Genomic DNA, 25784 nt, shown 5'->3' on the forward strand with positions numbered 1-25784 from the left:
TATATTTAACAAAATTGTAAAATACCAGAGTTCCTGTTGTGGTGCAGGGGAAACAAATCTGGCTATTATCCATGAGGATGTGGGTTCTATCCCTGGCCTTGCTCAGTGGGTCGGAGATCTGGTGTTGCCAGGAGCTGTGATGTAGGTCGCAGACACAGCTCAGATCCCACCTGGCTGTGGCTGTGGTGTAGGCTGGAAGCTGTAGCTCTGATTTGACCCTTTGCCTGGGAATTTCCATATGCTATGGGCATGGCCCTAAAAAACAAACAAACAGAAAAACTAGCTATAGTATTTTTCAGCTGTATCCTTTATGGAAATTATTTTTACATCATTTTGATGAAATTATTAAGCTCAATTAGTTATAGGAATGATCAATCAATTAAAAAAAAAAAAAAAAACCTCAAGGCTCTTGTGGTTAGGTAGATTTCCAAACGAGTTTCTACCATCCTCCCTTCCAGCAAAAAGGTAGTACAACCAGTAGCCTTAATCCACTCTGCTCAGAAAATGTACTCAGTGTGTCTTCCTTCTATCTATATCACTTTGGAAGCTTTAGCAAGTTTTGGAAAATGTCAGGTTGCTCCAACTCAAAGAGTTTGAGACCTCGTCGGAACTGTGTGCTGATGATCCAGGATCACAGGAGGACTCCCTTCCTCATTCCATTGATTGATTCCATTCGTTTTTAGACCACAGGCACACATTTCCACAGATAATCTTACAAATGTATTATTTTGGTAGTGAATGTAATGGAAACTGATTCTTTCTAGCTCTGAAGATCAGGAAAGACTTCACGGATGAGAGCGAACATTTTACTGAGAATTAAGAGTATTCACAGGTCAGGGGGAGAGAGACATCCTGGGCAGATGGAGGTATGTGAGGGAGCCAGGAATTTGGAAGTCAGCAAGAGCAGGGTGGATAGAACAGTAGTGATACAGAGGTATTATAAAGAATTTTGAGAGATGAGGTAGGGAATTTTGACTTCTCTGAAGCCAGAAGAAGCTATCAAAGCTCCTTGAAGAAAGGCCTAGGATAAAGGAGAGTCATGATGGAAGGTCTGCTTTAGAAACATAAATGTAATAGCAGTGCTTACCATATACCAAAGTGCAGAAGAGACGGACTGGGGAACGACTGGATAGGAGTTTTTCTTGTGTACTCCAGGCAAGAGTTCGGTAGGATCTGAACTGAGGTGATGGGATGTGGTTGTGCCATTGACAAAAATAGGAAACATAAAAAGACTTGGTTTAGGAGTAAAGCTTGAAAGATGCATTTTATTTAGTTACTGTAAAAATCAGAAAAAAAAAAATGTTATCCCTAGTAGGTACAGAAATAGAAGTAGCTGGGAATGGCAGAGTAAATGTTGGGGAAAAGAGAGTTAATGCAGATTTAATGAACCCAGTGGGGATTTTTTTCTAAAAACATTTACTTCTGTTTGTTTAAAACTATTTCTGTCATTCTTTTATGTGCTTATATGGAAATGCGTGTTTGTGAAAATGCTGTGATTTGTTGCAGCAAGTGCTACTTTTTTGCCAGATGAGAAAGAAATCTAGGAGATGTGGTATTACTGTAGGAGCTATAGATGAAAGGGCAGTATATTTATTGTAAGTTATCCTGAGATTTCACTATTGATAAATTTGAGTAATTGTAAGCTGCTTTGTTTAAGGTTAATGTGTTATCAGTAAGTCGCCTTTGCAAAATCAATACCTTGGTGGGTCAGTTTCTTTTTCTTGTTTTTCTTGATCCATTATATCAGGCACTGTTCTAGCCCTGAAGATAAGGCAGTAACAAAGCACAGTCCCTGCCTTCCTGCAACCTACGTACTAATGGAAAAGATGTAATAAATAATATAAAAAAAATTTTGTCCCCAAAGATTACTTGTGTAGTTGTGCAATGATTATGTAATAATATATGTGATATTTGTGAAAATGAAGTATATTCGTTCAAGTATGAAGCTTTTCTTACAATTAGACTCTGTATTCACATTGTTTGTTTATCAATAGAGAGCAGATCATAAAACAGTCTACAGACCTAGTCTGCAGAGCCTATGGTGAAGTGTACACAGCTGTGATGAATCCGGTCAATGAGTACAAAGACCCCGAGAGCGTTCTGCACCGATCGCCACAGCAAGTGCAGACTCTTCTCTCCTGATTGTCGTCTTCGAACGTTTTAGCAAAATACTGCATTCCTAAAACACTGAAGGTTTTCTTGGTTTTTAGTCTGTTAATCTTTGAAATTTGATGGTTACAGTTTCTTTGTAGCATAAGAATGCAGGTCCCAATAATTGCTTTGCCTTAGTCACAGTAATGTGGAGGTAACGTGCTGACCTGAGTTGGTGTTGCTCTCTGTTGGCTCTCCTCGTGAACGTTTATTCTCTACTAGCCCTCTCTCCAGCTCAGCAGTGTCCCTTCGTTCTGGAATATGGTGTAATGGGAAAAGAGAAGTGTGAGAAGTTTGGGGGATTTTTTTTTTTTTTTAACAAGATAGTTCTTGTAAGAAACTGCATTAAAAATTTATTTAAAGCTAAGAATTAGTTTGAGGATATGACCTAATAAATGCCTCTTTATACCTAAAGATTCATTTGCTTTCTTGTTAGTTATTGTGAGTAGGTATACTCAAACTGAGGAGCAGAACTATACACTGAGCAAAAATAGAAGAGAGAAGTTAAATGTAAAGTTGGTTTCTACTCTGTGTGCCCTGGATTGAATTCAAGGTGAAGTTCAGCACTTCAGATGGGATTTGGGTGTGTAGACATGCTCTGCTCCATGTAGGTCTAGTGTTGAGAAATAGACATCTGTTACATGATGTGAACTCTGAATTGATCCATGTATAATTTTGTGTTCAAACCAAAGAAGTAATGATGTCTAACGTGGGAGGAAAAACAGCAGAGTAGCAATTGCTTATGGATGAAATGTCTGTCCTACGGCGGCCCCTTGCAAAGAATTGTTTGGGCTCAAACTTTAGAACTTTACTAAGAATAAGATTCAAAATCACTGTGTGTGGTAGCTCCCATTGTGGTTCAACAGTAACAAACCTGACTGGTGTCCATTACGATGCAGGTTCAATCCCTGGGCTCACTCAGTGGGTTAAGGATCCGGCATTGCCATGAGCTTTGGTGTAGGTCACAAACATGGCTCGAATCCCGCATTGCTGTTGCTGTGGTGTAGGCCAGCAGCTGTCGCTCGGATTTGACCCCTCGCCTGGGAATGTCCATATGCTGTGGGTGCGGCCCTAAAAAGCAAAACAAACAAAATCTCTCTGTGTGTGTTTTTTTTCTTTTAAATCTAAATGTGTTTAGATAAAAAACATGGTATGATTTGACTTTGTCGGTAAGATTTTGAGGACAGTTCTTATTAGCAAAATATCTTAATTTCTGGTAAATCTGTAAAAAGAGGTAAGTCTCCAAATTATAAATGAGAGAAATGAAGCATAAGGAGAAAATTGATTAGGTTAAAATATTGAAAAGTAGTAAGATAAAATGAATATTTATATGGCAAAAACAGAATAACAAATTGGTATTTATAGAACATGGCCTATTCGTCTATCTGAAATTTATAATTGTTTGTGTTAATATGACTTTGGGGAGCAAGAATGATTGATTATATATTCTTTCATGTTAATCTGTATTTTGAGTTTTTTTCCTTCAGTGGGTATGTGCGATATATAAAAGAAAGTAAAATAGGATATAAATGAAAAGTTTAAATGTTCTATAATTTATATCTACTGTGAAAAAAGTTGCTTACTTGCCATTAGTGAATTCCTTTGTTTTCTAGGAAAAGAGTATATTTAGCTTTTTACCTAAAAATTTTTTAATACAATATCAAACTGTTTCAGCAACTATTGCAGGATTTTATACATCTTATCGTTGTGTCTTTAGAAAATATGATAATGGAAAAGAAAATCCAATTTAGGTAAAATGGAAATAACCAGTGGAAGACTGATGAACCGACTGTGGTGTCATTGTGATCTTGAGAACAAAGTTAAAATAAAAGATTGTAAGTTTAATTCATTAGCTGTATTTGCTATTTACTTCATAGTTTGCATTTTGAACTGTTTTTTGAGGTGACATAACTTCAAATAATGCATGTCAGCCTTTCCTTCAGAGGGAAAGGCGTTTGCCTGACCAAAATCTTCTCCGATTGAAATTTTCCGTTTTTTTTTCCTCTGTGCCTGTACTTGAACAGGTGAATGTCACCCAAGAAAAAAACACACGGTGACTTTTTGAATTCTTGATCACAATCTTTAGATAGCTAGCACTCAATATTGCTTTGTAGTTTTCTACTCTGTCTCTGGTAAACTCACCTCCCCGCTTTTCAAGATGACTTTTCCACCTGCACTCTTAGTTAATGACCTTCATAATTCATTGAGAAAACGGAAGCTCTTGATTAATGTCCCTCATTTTTCTACCCTCACATGTTGCATTCATCTTCTTCATCTTTCCTCCTTTTGTGTTGGAGACAGTGTCCCTCCTCCTGTGACAGGCTGTTCCCTTTCTCTGTACTCTGGATCCCATCCTCTCACCTTCTCAGAAACTTTTCTGAGTTAGCCCTTTATTTTGCTTCAACAACTTGTGAATGCTCTAGGATTATTCTCAACAGCCTATACATGCTCTAGTGTTCATAACATTTTAAAACTTCCCACTTCCCAGACCTTCCCAACACCTTCATTTCTCTGCTGCTGTTTTTATGGTCGTTTATGTATGTTGTCTTCTGTTTCTGCTGCCATTATGTCTTTAAATTAGCCCCCTGTGGCTTCTGCATCACTACCGGAACACAGCTCGGATGAGATATCCATAGCTTGTGTGTTGTCACAGCCAGTGGATTCTTCTCATTCCTTATTTTATTAAACTCTCAGTAGGCTTTCATGGCACAACTTTCTATTAGTTTTCATTCTAGTTCACTAACTAAACCCGTCTCAGCCTCCTTCCCTGGGTCTTTTGCCTCTTTGTTACTTTTAAAAGTTGACACACTCTAGGGCTTGATCCTCAGATTTTTCCCCTCCCCTTAAGAGTTTATTATCTAAGCATAGTGTAGCCTTTTCTGACTGCTATTAGCTCATATGTCCTTAGGTCTGTCATTTAGTGGAATACTCTATAGTAGTAAAAAATGAAATAATTTCCAAAAACGTAATGTTGAGCAAAAAGATAAAAATCACATAATAATATAGTTTGAGTCCATTTATAGAATTTAAAACGTAAAACAGTTATACATTGTTTATGGATACACAAATGGTGAAGCTATAGGGAAACACAGGAAATTAATAACATGGAATTCAAGATTATCTCACAGGATCTTTAAAAGTTACTAATAATGTTCTGTTAAACTGGATTGTTGGTATATGCATATCTAACTTGATTTCTAAAAATATACATATATGTTACATGAACTCATATATATATATATATATTAATTACAGTTTTTTAAGAAGTTAAAATTTGTTTAGCACAGAGCCTGGAATAAAGTTAGAACTCAGTATATGTTAGCTAACGTTTTTCATTACACTTGTGATTAAACAAATTTATTAAGTAGCAAGAGGGGGTAGAGTCTATGATAAGCACCAAGGGTTTAACAGCTCACTGAGATGTGCTTCTGTCATTGAATTCCCTGTTTTGCACAGAGCTAGTCACAGGTATTGTAAGTAAATATAATGCAGTTTGATAGGATGCTTGTGCATGTAGGTAAGAGGGAAAAAAGAATGTCATTCTCTTTGAAAGCCACATTGTATGCTTGATGTTGAAGAGGCTGAGAGGACAGGAAACAGAGTTTTGTAGCACAGCTGTACATTTTTTCGTTCTTTGATGACAGTCATGACTGGGTTACATTAATTAGCTGTTTGATTATGATGCAGAGTTGTGTTATGGGATGGGAACATCAATAAAAATGTCGGCTTAAGAAATTCCACCAAAAAAAAAAAAAAAAAAAAAAAGGAGTTCCCGTCGTGGCGCAGTGGTTAACGAATCCGACTAGGAACCATGAGGTTGCGGGTTCGGTCCCTGCCCTTGCTCAGTGGGTTAAGGATCCGGCGTTGCCGTAAGCTGTGGTGTAGGTTGCAGATGCGGCTCGGATCCTGCGTTGCTGTGGCTCTGGCGTAGGCTGGTGGCTACAGCTCTGATTGGACCCCTAGCCTGGGAACCTCCATATGCCGCGGGAGCGGCCTAAGAAATAGCAAAAAGACAAAAAAAAAAAAAAAAAAGAAATTCCAAATTTCTGGGAGTTCCCATCGTGGCGCAGTGGTTAACGAATCCGACTAGGAACCATGAGGTTGCGGGTTCGATCTCTGGCCTTGCTCAATGGGTTAAGGATCTGGCGTTGCCTTGAGCTGTGGTGTAGGTCGCAGGCGCGGCTCGGATCTCACATTGCTGTGGCTCTGGCGTAGGCCGGCGGCTACACTCCAATTGGACCCCTAGCCTGGGAACCTCCAAATGCCACGAGAAATGGCGCTAGAAAAGGCAAAAGGACAAAAAAAAAAAAAAAAAAAAAGAAGAAAAAAGAAATTCCAAATTTCTGCCTCTCCCTAGAAGAAACCATAAAACTGGCCTCCAAAACTGTCAAAATCAATTTTTTCAGAACTGAAGAAACTTACTAAAGGCTCACAACAGTTGGATTATGCTTACTAAAAAAAAAAAAAAAATGCTGAGTCTTGGTAAGAACAGCATGCATTGTGGTATTTTAACTTTGACTACTCCTATGCTTTGCTCCCAAACTTAGCAATAGCCTTGAAAATAACATCCCACATTCCTGGTCCTGGAGAAAACAGAATAGCCCAGTTTCTCAGAGATTGTCCTTATTTGACCTGTCTAACGCCTCCCTGGAAGACCATTCGAAAGTTTATTTTTATTTGCCTAACTTGGAACTCGCCCAGTCCTAAAGCCACTACCCAGGGGAGGGGCCTTTGGGAGGAAGGACAGTTCTCTTCTACCTGAAGTTAGGACAAATGGTAGTTAAGGAAAACTTGGGAAGAAAGGTTAGAAATGTGATACTTGTAAAGTCTTTGAAAAACTGACATTTTTGACAGTCTTAGAAAGCCATGCACATGTCTGGGATTGTCATGCTTAAGAGAGACCCTGAGCACTCAACTCTGACTGACCTTGAGGCTTTCCTGCAAGCAAGACATAAAGGCTGAAGCAAAGTTAAAAGCTGCCTGGCTGAATGTTGAAGGACTGCTGCCAAACTCACACAGAACATCTCAGCAGAGACTGGGAGATTTTTTTGGTTCTAAGCACTTAAGGAAATCTGTCCAATTGTTAGCTAACAGCTTAGCTAATGGACTACTATAACTGGTCACACAAAACAAAAATTATGGATTTTGCAGAATTAATTCAGAAAGGTCACTAAAGGAGTTCCCGCCGTGGCGCAGTGGTTAACAAATCCGACTAGGAACCATGAGGTTGCGGGTTCAATCCCTGGCCTTGCTCAGTGGGCCGATGATCCGACGTTGCCATGAGCTGTGGTGTAGGTCGCAGACGCAGCTCGGATCTGGCGTTGCTATGGCTCTTGAGTAGGCCAGCAGCTACAGCTCCTATTAGACCCCTAGCCTGGGAACCTCCATATGCTGCGGGAATGGCCCTAGAAAAGACAAAAAAAAAAAAAAGTCACTAAAGCACATACAGTAATCACCACAAAAACAGCACCAACAGCAAACTTTGAGGGCTGAGGTGAGAAAATCTGATTTTCCAATAGGATAGCACATGATATTTAAAATGCCTGTTTTCCAAGAAAAAAACTGGCAAGTTACTCAAAGTATGGCCAATACACAGAAGGATAAAAAGCAGTCGATAGAAGCTATGCCTGAGGAAGCCCAAATATTGGACATAATAGACAAAGACTAAAACATCTCTTTTAAATATGTTCAAGGGCTGAAAGTGAGTATGAGGACAATATCTTACTAAAAAGAATAGCAATAAAGAGGAATTTCAAAAAGATGTCTTTGTAAAGTTATAAATTTGTAATAAAATGATAACTTAGTTATAAATTTACAAAAATTATAAAAATCTGGAGTTAAAAAGTTTTTAACAACTGATTTAATTTTCATCAAACATTCACTGTAAAAGTTCATCAGCAGATTTGAGCAGGCAGAAAAAAGAATCTGCAGACTTGAAAATAGGTCAATTGAGATCATCCAGTCTGGGGAACAGTAAGAAAGCCTCAGAGACCTTTGGGATTTTATCAACAATACTACACAGTGGGAGTCTCAGAAGAAAAAGAGAGGGAAAGGGGGACCAAAAGAATATTTGAAGAAATATTGGCCGGAAACTTTATAAATTTGATGAAAACCTTACTATATATATACACACTAAAACTCAACAAGCTCTATGTAGGATAAACTCAGAGGTACACACCAAGATGCATTACAGATTATCAAAAGCCAAAGACTACAAGGGAATCTTGAAAGCAACAAGAGACATAACTCATCATTTGCAAATGGTGCTTAATTAGGTAACACCTGGATTCTTATCAGAAATCAGAGAGACCAGAAGCACTGGATGACATATTCAAAGTGGTGCAAGAACAACTGTCAAGTCAGAATTTTATATCCAGCAAAACTACCTGTGAAAATATTGGAGAAGCTAAGAGAGTCTTCAGATAAAAACTATTATACTTGTCATAAATAAAAAGAGTTCTTAAGGCTGAAATGAAAGAATGTATTAGACAGTAACTCAAAGTACCAAAGAAAGAATAGCAAGGAAGTAGACAACTTGGGAAACTATAAACCATCTAGATCTAATGGACATCTCAGACCACTCCAACAACAGTACACATTCCTCTCATGGGCAATGCTATATTCTCTAAGACCATGTGTTAGGCCATAATACAAGTCTCAATTTAAAAAGATTAAAGTGTGTTCTCCAACCACAATGACATGAAATTAGAAATCCATAACAAAAGAATTTTTTTATGGCTACACCTGCAGCATATGGAAATTCCCAGGCCAGGGATTGAATCTGAGCCACAGCTGCAGCAACACCGGATCCTTTAACCCACTGCACTGGGCCAAGGATTGAACCTGTGCCTCCGCAGCAACCTGAGCCACCACTGTAGTCGGATTCTTAACCCACTGTGCCAGGGCGGGGAACAACCAAAAGGAAGTTTTGAAAATGAACAAGTGTATGGAAATTAAACAACATACTCTTAACTAATGAGTAAGTCAAAGAAAAAATAAAAAGGAACTAAGAGAAAACTTTGAGGTAAAAGTTCGGTATGAAACAGCATTTCAATTCTTATGGATGCAGCAAAATAAAACAGTGCTCAGAGGGAATTTTATAGCCTACATTAAAAAAAAAGAATTAGTAACTTTACATCTTAAAAAATTGGAAAAAGAAAAGAAAGTTTAACTGAAAGCAAGAAGAGGGAAATAAAGACATAGAGAAAATATATAATAGAAAAATAACTGTGTTATTTTAGCAAATGGATGTGCTAGCCATCTGTACCATGTAGAGAGATGTTTGAGTACACCTGTAAAAAAGATGTTTCAAAAATTGTTGCTTGGAGTTCCCATTGTGGTGCAGCAGAAACGAATCCAACTAGGAACCATGAGGTTTCAAGTTAGATCCCTAGCCTCGCTCAGTGGGTTAAGGATCTGATGTTGCCCTGAGCTGTGGTGTAGGTTGTAGACACGGCTTGGATCTAGTGCTGCTGTGGCATAGGGTGGCAGCTGTAGCTCTGACTAGACCCCACCCTGGGAACCTCCGTGTGCCGCGGATGGTTAAAAAGCAAATGAGGGATGGAGGGAGGAACGAAGGAAGAAAAGGAAGAAAGGAAATTGTTTCTTACACGGCATGTTAAAACCAGTGTTACTTCTGAGAATGTATGGGCTAACCATTGTGTAACACATGCAGATAGTGTTTAAAGACATGTGTAAGATGTTTCTAGGAGTGCTCCCTGTTCATCATGTTAAGAATAATGTCCTTTCAGTTATTCAATGTGCTAACCATTCAGCATTGCATGTAGAGAGATGTTTAAATATATATGTAAAAATACAGGAAAATATAGAATAGAAAAGTTAGTTCTTTGTAAAGATTAAAAAAAAAATTATCCTTTACCTGGACCAAGAAAAAAAAGACACAAATTACTAAGATTTGTAATTTAGTAATTTAAATTACTTCTGACTACTAACCTTACAGAAATAAAAATGGTAGGAGTTCCCGTCGTGGCTCAGTGGTTAACGAATCTGACTAGGAACCATGAGGTTGCGGGTTCGATCCCTGGCCTTGCCAGGTTAATGATCTGGCATTGCCGTGAGTTGTGGTGTAGGTCACAGATGTCGCTTGGATCCTGTGTTGATTGCTGTGGCTCTGGCGTAGGCCGGTGGCTTCAGTTCCCATTCGACCCCATCCTGGGAACCTCCGTATGCCGCAGGAGTGGCCCAAGAAAATGGCACAAAGACAAAAAAAAAAAGAAAGAAAGAAAGAAAAGTGGTAACAGAATACCTCAAATAAGTATATGTCAACAGATAATATAGGTGAAAGGGACAAATATCTAGAAAAACAAACTAAACTGACTAAAGAAGAAATAGAAAATCTGAATAGACCTAAAAAAGAGACAGTAATCAAAACACTTAAAATTTTTTTAAAAAGCCCAGGACCAGATGTCTTCACTGGTGAATTCTAACAAATGTTTAAAGGATTAACACTCATCCTTATAAAATTCTTCCAAAAAATAGAAGAGCAGGGAGCACATCCTAAAATTCTATGATACCAGTACTATTGGTTAAGCAAAACCAGAAAAGGCACCGCAAGAAAACTATAGAGCAGTATCCTCTGTGAATATTGATGCAAAATCCTCAACAAAACACTAGCAAACAGAATCTACCAACATACTTAAGGATTATATGCTACAATTAAGTGGATTATTCCAAGAATGCAATGTCAGTCTAACATATAAAGTCAGTCCATATGCTCTATACTGTATTAATAGAATAAATGAAGGGAAAAGCCATGATCACCTTAAGAGATGCAGCAAAATCTGACACCATTTCCTGCTTAAAACAACAACAAACTGGGAATAGAATTTCTTTGAATGGACATTTATGAAATATACACAGCTAACATTAATGGTGAAAAACTGAAATCTTACCCCCTCTGAGATCATGAACAAGTTAAGGATGTACATTCTTGCCACTTCTATTCTACATTATAACAAATTCTAGCAGAGCAATTAGATAAGAAAAAAGGCACACAGATTGGAAAGGAAAAGTAAAGCTCGATCTGTTTGCAGATGGTTATGGTCATGAATATGCTAAGGAGTAAAAAGCCTATCCGTTAGAACTAATGATGTGGTAACACTGCAGTATACAAAATCAGTAGGCAAAAGTCTGCTGTATTTCTAAATGTTATCAATGAGCAGTCTGAAAATTAAAACAATTCAATTTATAGTAGCACCACAAAGAATAAAATACTTAGCAGTAAATTTAACCAAGGAAATGAAATACTTCTCCACAGAAAACTACAAAACACTGTTGAAAGAGATTGCAGATGCCCTAAATAAATGGAAAGACATGTCATGTTCATGGATTGGAAGACAATATTGTTAAGATGACAATATAGGATGCGCTGGGGTTGTGGGTTGGAAATCCTATAAAATTGGATTGTGATCATGTACAACTATAAATGTAATAAATTCATTGAGTAATAAAGAAAGATGACAGCATTCCCCAAACTGATCTACAGATTCAGCACATCCTCTATCAAAATTGCATCTGCCATTTTGTTTTCCAGAAATGGATAAGCTGATCCTAAAGTTCCTATGGGCATATAGGGGAGCTCACATAGCCCAGACGATCTTGAATCTTCCCAATTTTAAAACTCATTACAGTGCCCCAGTAATCAAAATAGTTTTGTATTGACATGGATAGGCATAAATAGTTCAATGGAATAGAATTTAGGGTTCATAAGTAAACCCATGCATCCATCACTAAGTGATTTTTTTACAAAGCTGCCAAGGCCCTTTAGTGGGGGGAAGAATTGTTTGTTGTTGTTGTTCTAAACAGATGGCACTGGAATAGCTGGAAAACCACGTGCACAAGATTGAAGCTGGACCTACCTATATCTCATACCATATACAGACATCAGTTCAAAAGCTAAGATTTAGCTTTTTAAATGTAAAGCTAAAAACTAAAACTCAGAAGGAGACATCTGTGTAAATCTTTGTGGGCTTGTATCAAGTGACAAGTTTTCATCTTTTATACAATATAGTTTTTTAAATAAAAATATAAGTAAAATGCAGAGTCACATAATAATGTTGAACATTATTGGTCAGTTGATTTTTCCTAGTTAGTTAACTATGCTGTTAACAGTTATAAATAGATAGGCCTATATATGGTTACTTTGGGGCTGTAGTTATATTTAAGCAGAACTGTCTTGAAAATACATATTTATTTCTCCTCAGAGAGAATGTGCTTTTGGAGTTAGATAATTATGTATTTTTATATATCCAAATATAAAATTACTACAAATTGGCTAAGTGAATATAATAATCACATTAGTAATAGCATGGTAGTCTATCAAATTCAAGTAACATTTGATAGAGCCAAAAATATCCATATGAAATATTTACTTGCTCTGAGAGAAGAAATCTTTTTTTTTTTTTTTTTTTTTTTTGGTTGTGCCTGTGGCATATGTCAGTTCCTAGGCCAGGGATTGAACCTAAGAAGCCACAGCAGTGACAACACCAGATCCTTAACACACTGAGCCACCAGGGAACTCTGAGAATGTATGACTTTTTGATGGTTTTGTCATTGTATATTTTAAACAGTAAAAAGTCCAAGACAATCTATGGTTTTGAATGTTTATAGCTTTGTCAAAGGAAATTAATTTACTTGAATATTCTTTTTATTTCCATCAATGTCAAGATCTGAAATTCCCCTGGAGCAAGAAGTAGCTTTTTGCCTACTAAATGCAAAATGACAGGAAACAATAGTGATTTTTCTTGTGCAAGCCATCATCAAAAGTTGGGTATCCTGTGTTGAGATGCCATGAGCTTCTCTAGAAGTGTCATCTGTATGAGCCTAGTAGCAGGATTCAGACAAGAGCTGGCTACTATTGGTAGGCAGGCCTCAGATGGAAGATAAAATGGTAATGGGGATTGAACTAAGGGGAAAAATTGCACTTGCCTTAGATGCCAAGTCTTGGAAAAGATTGCAAGGCTAATCCACAGCCTTGCAAAATGTGTTTAATAGCAGACCAGGAATCTTTTTTTGCTTAAAAACAATTAGTTCCTTTTTCATCAACAAAGATGTAAGCAAAGCAAGCATTCCAAAGCCAAAAAAAAAAAAAAAAAAACTGTCGTTAAAAACAAAGGTAAACAACAAAAACACCCTGTTGAGGTCCCCTGCCTTTATGCTGAATCTTTCAAGGAAGAAAATCACTTATCACTGAGTATTAATAAGTTAATGTAATGAATCATACAATAATAAACCATAATTCAGTTTGCAGAAACCAAAAAATGTGCAAATTCCCTCTTATTTACCAAAAGACTCTTTCTTTGCAAGTGTAATCATGAGCCATGGTGTTGCTCTTGGTAACTGCAGGTCTCAGAAAATGGTATGGAATTAGTACTGCTTCCTACTTTCTGTGTGTCATCACCGTGGGCTGAGGCTGGGCTGTCTCTGTCATGTATCAAATCTCCATTATATGGGGATACATGTCTGGGTCTTTTTTGCACTCTTTTCATGGATCGATTTATTCATGCACCAGTAACCAGTATTTTAATTGTTATAGCTTTATAATAAGTCTCAATCTCTTGTAGAGTGTTCTATTTTATTTTCTTCACGTAGGGTGCTTCAGTCATTCTTGGCTTTTTGCTGTTTCATCTAGGTTTTAGAATCAACTTTGTAGTTCTCAAACAGCAGTTGGGGATATGATTATGATTACTCTGAATCTGTATATCAATTTGAGTAGAATTAATATCTTTATGATATTGAATAATCCACATTATTAATATGTTGAATTTTCCCTAGTTAGGATAGTTTTCATGTCCGTTAGAAAAATTTTATAATTTTCTCCATATAAATCTCAGAAAACTTTGTTATATTTTTTCTAAGAAACTTACAGTTCTTATTTATAATTTAAATAGTATCTATTTTAAGTTACATTTAGAAATTGTTGGTTGCTGTATTTAGAAATGTAATTGACCTTTGTATGTTGATTGTATTAGATCCAGAAACCTTCCTCACTTATTTTTAATGGTTTTACTTTGGGTTTTCTGCATAGACATTTATATTATTTGAAACTAGATGAGAGTGTTGTTTCTTCCTTTGCAATCTTTATGTGTTTTATTTCTTGTTCTTGTCTTACCATGCTGCTGGTTCCTCCAGCCCTATGTAATTAATAACCACGATAATGGACACTTTTCTTAATTCTGGCTTTAAAGGTAGTGCTCGTATCATCTCACCATTAAGAATTTCTTGAGTTGATTAATCAGAGAAGTTCTTTATATTCTTATATACTCTTATTATGAATTAGAATGTATTGAATTTTATTAAATGACTTTCAGAATCTATTGAGATGAACATGTGGGTTTTTTGTTTCTTTTATTTGTTTATGTGGTAAACTGCATTTGTAGTTTTTCTGATGATAAACCACTCTTGCATTCCTGGGATAATCCTAAATTGATCACATTCTGTTTTTCTTTTTGTATAAACCACTGGATTTAGTTTTATTTTTGTACATGGACTAGTGGCCTTGCTAAATTTACCAGTTATTTCTAAACTTCATCTATAGATTCTTTTGCAAACTTGATCTGTACATCCACCACATGGTTTGTGATTAATAGCAGCTTTGATTCTTTTTATTTTTTTCTAGCTCTGTGATACTGTATAATGTTCAACCAGTACAGTGTTACAGTGTTGAACAGAAGTGGTGATAGTGGTCACCCTTGTCTTTTTCTGAAATGTGGGGAAGGAGGGAAAGCTTTCACTAGGTAGATATGTTGTAGATAAGCTTTATCAAATTTATAATGTTGCCTTCTGTCTTGTTATGTTTTAAGTCATGAATGAGTATGGAGTTTTATCAACAAATTTTAAATCTGGAGTTCCTGTTGTGGCTCAGTGGTTAACGAATCTGACTAGGAACCATGAGGTTGTGGGTTCGATCCCTGGCCTTGCTCAGTGGGTTAAGGATCCGGCATTGCCGTGAGCTGTGGTGTAGGTCACAGACACGGCTCGGATCCCGAGTTGCTGTGGCTAGGCCAACAGCTACAGCTCTGATTCGACCCCTAGCCTGGGAACCTCCATATGCCGTGGGAGCGGCTCAAGAAATGGCAAAAAGACAGGAAAAAAAAATTTTTTTTAGTCTGTTGAGATAACTATATGGTACCCCTCCCTGTTACTTAATGTGAAGAATTTCAAATGTCAAAACAACTTTGCATTCCTGGAATAAACGCAGTGGTCATAATGTACAATCTCATTTAATATAGCCCTTGATTTTTTTAATATTCTATTTAGAGTTTTTGCATCTATGTTCATGAGAGAGATTGCTCTGTGATTTTCCTTTTTTTATTGTCATCAAGTTTTTGTAACAAAGTTAAACTGACCTCATAAAACAAAGTGGGACATATTTTCCCTTTTTCTCTTGTCTGGAATAGTTTGTGTCAGATTGTGGTTAATTCTTCCTTAAATGTTTGGAGGAATTCCAAGTGAAGCCAACTTACCTGGAGCTGTCTTTGTGGAAAGGTTTTAAATTATAGGTTCAATTTTTAAAAAATACATAGGACTATTCATATGGTCTGTTTCTTCCTGTGTTAGCTTTGATGAATTCTGTTTTTCAAGGTATATGTCCATTACATTTAAATTTATTATCATCTTCTCATCTTTTTTAATGTTCATGGACCTGGTATTAGTAATATATGTTTTCTTTCTTTTTTGTTTCTTTATAGGTCTTGCTGAGTTATGGTTTGCTAGTCTTGTCAAAGAATCTGTTTTTGATGTGGTTGATTATGTTTATTTTACATTTCATTTTTTTCCTCTACCTGAATTATTTCCTTCTTTATACTTACTTAGTATTTTATATGCTCCTCTTTTTTTTTTTTTACCTTCTTCAAGCGAAGCCTGTATCATTAATTTTCACTTTCTTTTTTTGTAATATATTTATTTAAATATGTTCATATATATTTTCTTCTAACACAGACTTAACTATATCCATGACTTTTTATGTCATATTTTTATTATCTTTCTCTTCAAAGTATTCTCTAATTTCCATTGTGATTTCTTCTTTAACTCATGGGTTATTTAGAAGTATATTTCCAAATATATGATCATTTCCTATTTCTCTTTTTTGTTATTGATTTTGATCTCACTTCCACTGTAGCTAGAAAATATGTAATGTATAGGATTCCTTTTATATTTGTTCATCCTTTAGGGTCCAGCATATGATCAGTTAAGTGAATGACATCCCCCTTATACATGAAAATGATGTGTTCTGTAGTCATTGCGTCCAGTGTTCTACATTTAACTATAATTATGGCTTGACTTATATTTCTTTTTAGTTTCGTAAGTTTTTGCTTTATAAGTTTTGAAGCTATTTCTAGATATTTAATTTTTTCATTATGATTTTTTCTTCGAACCATTAGTTACTTAGAGGTACATTCTTTGCATTTTGCTATTAAAGTTTCTAGCAAAGGAATAAGATGATAAAATTTATGTCTTAAAAAGAATACTTGATGATGAGGTAGATTTCCTTCTGCCATGCCGCTTTGGCATCCTGCTGTCTGTGTCCTCCTCCACAGTTATAAAGATAAACTTATAGACCTACCAGTGAAGCTGATGGGTGAACTACTTACTGGCAGCACCAGTCACTTTGATCCCATGATAAATTAAGCTGAATCCTCACATTTACAGTGTTCACCTCTATCTTTCTCTTTCAGACCCTGGGTTGGGTGACTTGGATTCTCTTGGCTCTTACTGCTTTTGAATGCTGTCCTTTGATTTTAAGAGATCTGGTATCTTGTATACTAGAGATAATCTGACTTAATTATCCAAAATGACCTCATCTCAAAGTGGGTTATGGTATATAATCACATTAACATGAATAAGCAAGTATGTCACATTGACTTCCAGCTTCCAGTTTTTTGAGATAAAATGCGAATCCTTTCTGTTGCTGAACATTGCAGTATTCATCATAGATGGTTTTTTGAACAAAATAAGGAGGCAGTTTTCTTGCTTGGTGGACATTCTGCTGTTTATAAAACTATCCATAATCTGAAGCATAAACTTAATGTAAAATTCAGTTTGGTTTCTATCCAGTAGCATCTGAGATTTTTTTCATGGAATTTTGGTGGTCGGCAAAGGAATTATTGAAATAAAAACATCACAGCTTCTGTGCTGTGTGCAGATACTTACTGAGTGTGACGAAGGAATTACTCTCTAACTGAGCACATATTCTGAGCAATTAGGCTAAGTGCCCAAACCATTAAGGCTCAAATGCCAAGTGCCTGTAGGGAGGGTTCTGTTACAGGATTTAGCAACCAACCCCTGGCTCACTTACCAGAGGGTGGCACTCCAGGCTTCCTTATCACCGTGCCAGTCTGGCTGAGACTCAACAGCTGCCACCTGGCTACTCCTGGCTTCTAGACACTCTCCCCAGTGCTGCCTCTGTCCTCACTCTCCTTGCCCATCTGCCCCCCATCTGCCTGCCACTTGAGTGATGGGTGCACAGCTGGGGGCACCTTACGAATTGAGTCATGACACCAGCTGACACATTGCATTCACCTTTCCTGTGCCTCCATCCCCCAAGCCCCTTCTCCAGCTCTGGAAGCTTGACAGGAAAAGATTGTCAATTCCTGTTCCATAACATTTTAAGGGCTCTATTCTGAGGCTACTAGAGTATCCCGGCACTCAAGGAAACTGAGCGTGGGGGTGGGAGAGGGAGGTGTCCCTGCAGGGGACTATGGACATCCAGGCACCCTTGGCCTACACCCCAAAAAACATGGGGAAACAGGGAACAACAATAGTGGCCTTTGCAAATCCAAAATTGTATCAAGATGGGCCGAAATCTTGTTCTGTCACTTTACCATCCTGTCTTGTCCCCCAATCCGCTCACCACCACTCCCGAAAAAAAGGAAAAAAAAAAAAAACCCCAAAACGTAGTAGTGCAGTTTCTTAACAATTTGACTCTTATCCAGAACTGAGGCTCTTTATTTGTTAGAGCTATGCATTTGGTCCAAGATTTTCTAATTCTTTCTGTGGGAACTTGCATCAGTACCCCTCCCCAAGCCCCCACAGAAGAAGCAGATGGGGATCTTGGCAAGGTTGGGAAGTCCAGGACTTGGACAGGTTGAGAGTTCTATTTGCCAGGCTGAATTGCTCGTAATTAAAAAGCTTCTCCTCCTCCTTTTTTGCACTTCTGAACTTATCTGAGGAATCAAGAGAGTACTTAATCATGCACAGAGACAAATCTGTCTCCCCGTATAAGTGAAAATCTGCATTTGAAGTCAAGGGCTTCCCAGCAGAGGTGAGTCATGCAGGCTGGTTGGGGCCATGGGGCACAGTCAAGTTCTCTGCACAGGTGAGGGCCTGGGCGCACCCTCCTCCCTCCCCTCCTCAGCCCCGATCCCTCTCCTGAGCTGAGCTATCACTGAATGCTCCCAGACTGCAAGATTCTGAAGCCAGTTTTGAGTCTTGTGACACTTACTGGCACCAGATAGTTAACATTTATTTGCTTTCTAATACTGAGAAGAAAATAACTCATTAGTCTCGACATTTTAATGTGTGAGCTTTCTGAGACCAAAGTTAACTTTGCTCCTTCGGACTGAGCTATGCTAACCATCAGATCGAATGCCTGTTAGAAATTTAGAACAAGGTGAGGCATGACCACTTGTGGCTCTTGGGGTGGTAAGAACTCAGAGTTGTTTTCAGAAGTACCTGATTTTTTTTTTTTTTTTAATATTCCAAAAGAGGTAAGATGCTGAGGTCGTCTCCCTTTAGGAGCTCTTGAATGGGGCGTTGGTGACTTGTGGGTGGAGGAGGTGGCAGCAATAGGGAGCTCTGGAGCTGGCACCCCACCTGTGAGGGAAGAAGAGCATCATGGGGAAAGCATTGACTGGTCTAACCAAAGTCGCATGCACACTTATGGGGAAAGGGAGGAGATGTCAGTTGTAGGGCTTCCTTACAAAGAAGGATGAGGCAAGAGCTGTGCTCCTGTGTGGGGGTGTTTTCCCCTGGGGTCACTCTCTAGTCTTAGATTTCCTGTCACAAAGGCAGACAGCTCCCCTTCCAGCCCTGAATTCCGCCAGGAAGTCATGAAAGTGCTAGATGTGCAGCTTGCTTGGGTAGCCATGCCCAGATGACCTCTGCAGACCGTAGGGGGCAGGCACCTGTCCTGTACAGGACTAAGGCCCCATCTTCCAAAATGGAGACACCCCTGCTTGCTGCTAGTCAGCTCCACTCGGCACCATCACAGCCCGCAGCAGCCACAGGCCGTGGCTTCAGAGGACTTCATAGTCATCAAGGCCTCTTCTGACCTGGTGGCACAGTCAGGCGCTCTTGGATCACTCCCGCTTCACATTCATTTATGTGATTTCGTTTTTCTTGCATTTTAACACATGTGTCTCCGGCTCTCTTTCACACCTAGGCACAATGAGATTTAGTAACCCATTTTAATGAGGCAATTATATTTTAACTCTATTATGTGCAATTATCCACTCCCTTAAATTGCCTCAGCTGGAGAGCCTGGTGTCAGTGTCCCGCTGGCACTCACTCGCTGGCCTCTGGGGCAGCTGGGTAGCTGGGCCTCTGCACACTAGGGACACTCCCACAGCCCCTGCTGCTCTCCACAGGTGGCTCAGTGCTGCCACAGGGCAGGGACAGTTGCAGTTTCTGGCCCACCCAGTGGAGCTCTTGATTGCTGTGTGGGTGGCCTAGATCTTTCTCATCTGCTTTGCCCTGCCGACAGGGCTGCTTATCCAGGCCCCAGAACCCCAGGTAGTCTTCCAGCTTGGAAGGGCCAGAGAAACAGCCTTAGATAATCAGAGCCGTGTGCCTCGGTCTGCTTCTTTTCTCTGTAGTTATCTAGGCTTTGGGGACCTAGGGATGGGGGTGGAAGGAGGAGGGTCCTATGTGCCCATCCTACTTCTGCAGATAAGGCCTAGTGGTAACTTTAAGAAAGGGTTTTATTTTTTATTTTGTATTTTTAAAGTTTTTTTTGTCTTTTGTTTTTTGAGGGCCACACCCGTGGCATATGGAGGCTCCCATGCTAGGGGTCCAATCAGAGCTGTTGCCGCCAGCCTACACCAGAGCCACAGCAACGCCAGATCCGAGCCTCATTTTTGTGGCTATACCACAGCTCATGGCAATGCCGGATCCTTAACCACTGAGCGAGGTCAGGAATCAAACCCACAACCTCATGGTTCCTAGTTGGATTCGTTTCTGCTGTGCCAAGACGGGAACTCCAAGAAAGGTTTTAATCTTACCTACTTCATTCTAGTAGTGTATCTAATTTATATGGCAGCACGATGCATAACAGCTGTCATCTGTGGACTTAACCACCCAATTTAATAGGTAGAATGTTTCCAATATTTTTCAGGTACCTGTGGCTATTTATTTGACCTTAACCTATGCATAGAGGGACCCATGTGCTTGAATTTTGTCCCTGACTTTCATTTGATTTTTTAAGAAGTTTTATCACAGAGCTATATATCAGCATCATCATTTGTTAGCTTTGCATGCCTGGAGTTTTACTGACGTGGTGTCATTCTACATGTAGTCTTCCGTAACTTACTTTTCTCCACACAGTTAATGTTAAAGCTTCATCTTTGCAACTGTGTTGAGTGGAGGTTCATTTATATCCACTGCTGTGTAATTTCCCACTGTGTGACAAGCTATTTGTCCATCTTCCTGTCAAATGAACTTTTGGCTTTTTTAGTAATTTTTTTTTGTTTGGTTTGCATTATGAACAATGCCTTCATAACATTCCTGTGTCCATATACTAGTGCAAATGCATGAGAATTCCTCTCTTGTGGAGTGGAATCTCTGGGTCATAAGGCGTGAAAGTGTTCAAGTTATAAGAGAGTGCCAAATTGTTTTCTAAAGTGGTTGAACCAATTCATAGCCCCTCCAGCCAGGTAATCAGTATCTTTTGCTATTTCCCAGATTCCCAGGCATTCTGTGACCAATGTGACATATCAGTTAAGCGCATTATTTGGATATGAATTCCAGATGTTGTCTCTGGGACCTTGGAAAAATCAGTTGTTCTCACTAAGCCTCAGTACCCTCATCTGTAAAGTGGGAGGGGAAATACTTGAGTCCAGTACCTAATAGCTCATGGTTACCTGGGCAGACTCCTTGCCTTATGAACAGGCAGCATCCCCCAGCACCCCAGTGCCTTAACGTTGCCCCGTGGAGTTAACCAAAATCCTGTGTGCTGTTGTTCAGGAATTGGCTACTTAGTACCATTCACAATCACCCTGCCCTGTAAAGAAAATGAGAGGTCAGATATCTGAAGGTGTTAACATTTTCTGGTTTGTATCATATGTGATAGTTTGGTAACTTATCTAATGAACACCCCCACTACTGCTGGTATCTCGTACATAAGTACCTGTTCGTTGGGTTTTCTCCTTGGGCTCTCAGTGGGATGCCTTTGCCCTCAGAGACCCATAAGACAGCACAAGCTTCTCCAAAGCTCCCTCTCATTGGAGGAGCTGCGCTCAGAGGCAGCCAATAGTGATGCTGCAAACGGTGACGTTAGGGCAGGGCTTTTACAAAGCACATTGCCCTGCTGCCTAACCATGGTCTCCCCACTGGGTCCTCAGAGCTAAATGTTATTTCTGTTCCCATCTTTACAGATAAAGAAACTGAGTTAGAGACAATTAAGTGACTTCTTTTCTTTCAAAGTCAGACCTTTGACTGAGGCCCAAGTCCCTGGACCTGGTGCTTGTCCCACTGCCACGCATGTCTTCCTGTCATGCTCCATAGTATACATTTATTCGTTTTTTCTTTTCTCTGCTATTTAATATAATCCACTTGATTATATTAAAGCAAAAAGAAATCAATTTGTGTCTCGGGGGAGGCTATGGCCATTACCCAGAATACCAACCAGAGTTCTCTGTCAACTTTGCTTTGAGAAGAATGGTTCAAGAATTAATTGTAGGAGTTCCCGTCGTGGCGCAGTGGTTAGCAAATCTGACTAGGAACCATGAGGTTGCGGGTTCAACCCCTGGCCTTGCTCAGTGGATTAAGGATCTGGCGTTGCCGTGAGCTGTGGTGTAGTTCGCAGACATGGCTCGGATCCTGTGTTGCTGTGGCTCTGGCGTAGGCCAGTGGCTGCAGCTCCGATTCGACCCATAGCCTGGGAACCTCCATATGCTGCGGGAACAGCCCAAGAAATGGCAAAAAGACAAAAAAAAAAAAGAATTAATCATAAAAGGCTTATTCATAATGAAAAAGGCTTAAGGTCACAGGCTTTAATTTCCTCAGTTAAGTTGTAATGACTGAAAAGTTTGGTAACAACTGAAGCGTATAGTTCCTGCGTCTTTATTGCTGGGAGGCTTTTTCACAAGCATTTCCATTGCCTCTTTGTCTTCTCCTCTCCTCCTTCAAGACCTCACTTGATAGCTGCCTTTTTAGTGTTCACTTTCACTGAAAAAAGCCTCTGCATTCTCTGGGGCTCAGACCTTAGCTGCTCCTCGGTGACTGCACCTCATGTCCTCTGAGACCGTGGCTGCGATGGTGCAGGCCCAGCTGTGGCTCCACCGAGCAGGAAGAAGGCCCTGTCACTGTCCTGCTGGGGTCATTGCACACAAGGCTAGGGAACAAGAACCACCCCAGTTCCCAGGACTCAGGGCCTGTCTTGTCCTTTGGAATCTCACTGAGCAGGTTGCAGATCCCAGAGTTTTCTGGCTTATTTCCCACAGATGCTGAGGGCGCTTGCCTGGATCCGCTCACTGCAAGATTTCCAGGCACTTTTTGTGCGCTGTCCAGATGTGGTGCGCGGTCAGCCAGGTGCGTTTGTCCCGGAGGTGTCCAGATGGTGGGCGAGGGTGCAGGGAGCCTCAACTTTCCCCCAGGTCTCCCCAGCGCGACCCTGCCCTGCAGTCAGACCTGTCACATGGTCCTTACCTCCAGCCGTGATGGCGCTGGAGCAGGGGGGTGCATTGGCCAGGTTTTGGTCTCTGGAGGACAGTCCTGATTTAAGCCCTGACTTGGTCTGCTTCCTCGAGAGAGTAAATGTGACCGCCCTGAGTCCTTCCTTCCTACAGCCATGGCTGCTGACCTCAGAGAGCCTTCAGTCTTTGTTTCCTCTGCTCCCCAATGTTTGAGGGCAGGAGCTGAGCCTCACTTTGTGTTCTTTGCAGGGACAGCAGCCCCTGAGTAGTAGTTGAACTGACCTGCTCGTTGAATGTCAAAGGAGTTCTCAATGACACCTGGAATAGACATTCCTAAAGTTACTCCCTGGCACTGTGGGGTCACATCCCTCACATCTATTTCTTGGCTCAGGGACCCTGCCCAGACTCCCCTTCCTGGCCCAAGAGCTCAGTTCTCGACCTCTTACGGTTGATTCAATAAACAAGTGTTTGACCCACTCAGACGATCTCCTAGAAAACAGGAAAACACCCCTCTCCAATTACCTTGAACTCCCTTGCCCCAGTTGAGGAACTGAAGGGTTTTCCAAAGCACACAGATATCCAGCCAGAGGCTTGAGTCTCAGATCAGCGAGCAGCTGGTAAAGACCTCAGGTCTATAGAGGGAAAACGTGTGTGGCTTCCTTCTGTACACCTGCTGTTTTGAATTGCCAGCTTTGGGCCAGGCACTTTGTATGTTTTATGTTTAACCCTCACACCAACCCCACAAGGCAGACATTGGAATTGCTGTTATGCAAATGAGAATCAGGAGGATCTGAGAGGTTGAGGTTCTTTTCCCAATGGCCGAGTGGGGATCAAAGCCAATTCTGCCCCCTCTCTGCTCTTCTTACTTCTCCACTCTTCCTCCATCCTAGCTACATGAATGGAAAAATAGCAAATCTGTCTCCAAGGCAACCAGAGGGAGGAGACTGGCTTTCCCAGGGTGCAGCTCATTTGGGATGTTTCTGTCTACCTATTCCTTGGAAAGAGGCTTGGGCAGGGGTGAAAGCAGCAATGAGCCCTTTTCAGATGGACATCCCTGGCTATGTGAAGCGGGGAGCTTTGTGTGATCTGGAGTCCCCTAACAGTGAGAGCCTTGAGCACTGGAGACTGCCTGTGGGGCTTCTGACAGACAAAGAAAAAGAGATTTTATGCCATTTATGTGGTTTTCCACTAACAACCGAAGAGGCCGAGACACATGATTTTCAATCATTAGATGCTGATTATCTTTTTCTACATCTGCTTTGATTAGAACAGGAGGAAAACAAAACGAAACAAAAACTCAGAACTCAGAATTATCTGATTTTAGGTTGGCAGTGCCCAGCCAGTAACGAGCTGGACCGCTACCTCTAGTCTGTTTTCTAGAGTAGAGTAGTCACTGTAATGTAGAAATTCTGCACCAGCCTAACTTCAATCAGGAGGCTTTTAAAGCTGGTAGTTTCATCGAACTAAGTTAATTCTTTCCTATCCCACCCACCTCATTATCAGCTGCTTGTTATTTCACAGTGAACTGTGTTTCTTAGAATAAGAAATGCTGTGGTAGCCTGTGTAAAACCTCTCAAGCTGTACTCTTATTAGTCCAGATGGAAATAGAAATTATGACTCTATTGACAATTTTGTTTGCTCCACAATATCTAACTATTGGCTGAAATGAACCTAAAAATTAATCACAAAAGGGAATTTTTGAAGGTTGTAGGAAGTTTGGGTAGATTCGTGTAAAATAGCGAAGTGGAAACCCCCATGCGTGTGGTGTGTGCTGAGTGGATAAACCCCAAAGCCGTCCCTCAGTTTGCAGAGCGGGACTGTCTCATTGCAGGAAAGGGCCCAGCCACCTGCTTCCCTAACTATTAATGGGGCAAACCAGAGCATGCTCGTTATAGGATGCTCACCAATAAGCCCCAAGTTCATACCTGCCAAAGGAAGCCTTAGTCTCGACTTTAAAGTCCTCCATGGTCTCTGTTTTTTCCAAACTTCATATAATTTTCAGACTTTATAAATGTAATGTACATTTTGAAGATTCCTTTCTTCTAATAGAAAGTTATTTTTTTATAAATTGTTATCAATCATTTCTGGTGTTTAGAACAGACTATACCATACTCATTAAATATGGTTTTGAAAAAAAATCTGAGAACTATATTTAGTATTTGGTACATTACATTATTCTCAAAAGCTCTTCTATTTGATCTGTGGGTTTGGATGCTTAAATTTCTTTTGCATAGATTTTTATATTGCTTCTTTTGTAAATCTTCTTATTCATAATTATTTTTAATAATTTTCATAATAGTTTTATCAGTGGGTTGGGGCAAACTTTTTAATATTTTTACATCTAGAAAGTTCACAAAGATGCAGATTTGCAAAGTTCTTATTTTCACATTGTTGAGAAGTCAATGTGATTATATTCAGGAAATCCTGAGGGCGCCAGATTGCCAATTCATTTGTAATGATTACATAAGATAGGATTATGAATATGCAAAGCCACAATAGTGACACTGAAATATCAATGAAATATCAACACTTAGACGGGGGATAGGCATTGCTTTCTCAGCCCCAGAGGAAGGTCTGCTTTTTCCGAGAGGCCACCCAGTGAAATGGTGGGTTCATCGTCCATGGCGTCAAGGTCTTAGAATCCCCCTCTGTCACCTGTTACAAAAGGCTGTTACCCTGGGAAAGTAACATAGCCTTTTTGTGCCTCGTTTTCCTCATTGCTAAGATGGGCATAATGTTATTGAAACTCAAACTAAAACACAC

The 25784-nt window shown here is 39.7% G+C and overlaps 1 protein-coding gene across 14 annotated transcripts in view; it reads left to right on the forward strand.

The window, feature by feature from the left end:
- Positions 1–25784, forward strand: part of COG6 (component of oligomeric golgi complex 6) — a 161643-nt gene that overhangs the window by 69606 nt on the left and 66253 nt on the right. The window contains exon 19 of one of the 14 annotated variants that reach the window (XM_021065267.1): positions 1995–4000. The exons of 12 other annotated variants lie outside the window; for them this stretch is intronic. In XM_021065267.1, coding sequence (XP_020920926.1) covers positions 1995–2142 — 148 coding nt within the window. In that variant the 3' untranslated portion in view covers positions 2143–4000. Of the gene's footprint in view, positions 1–1994; positions 4001–25784 lie in introns of those variants that run through there. One more of the 14 variants, XM_021065268.1, reaches the window with a different exon arrangement.

Source organism: Sus scrofa, chromosome 11 (genome assembly GCF_000003025.6).
Source record: "Sus scrofa isolate TJ Tabasco breed Duroc chromosome 11, Sscrofa11.1, whole genome shotgun sequence".
In the NCBI taxonomy this organism is placed as follows: Eukaryota; Metazoa; Chordata; class Mammalia; order Artiodactyla; family Suidae; genus Sus; species Sus scrofa.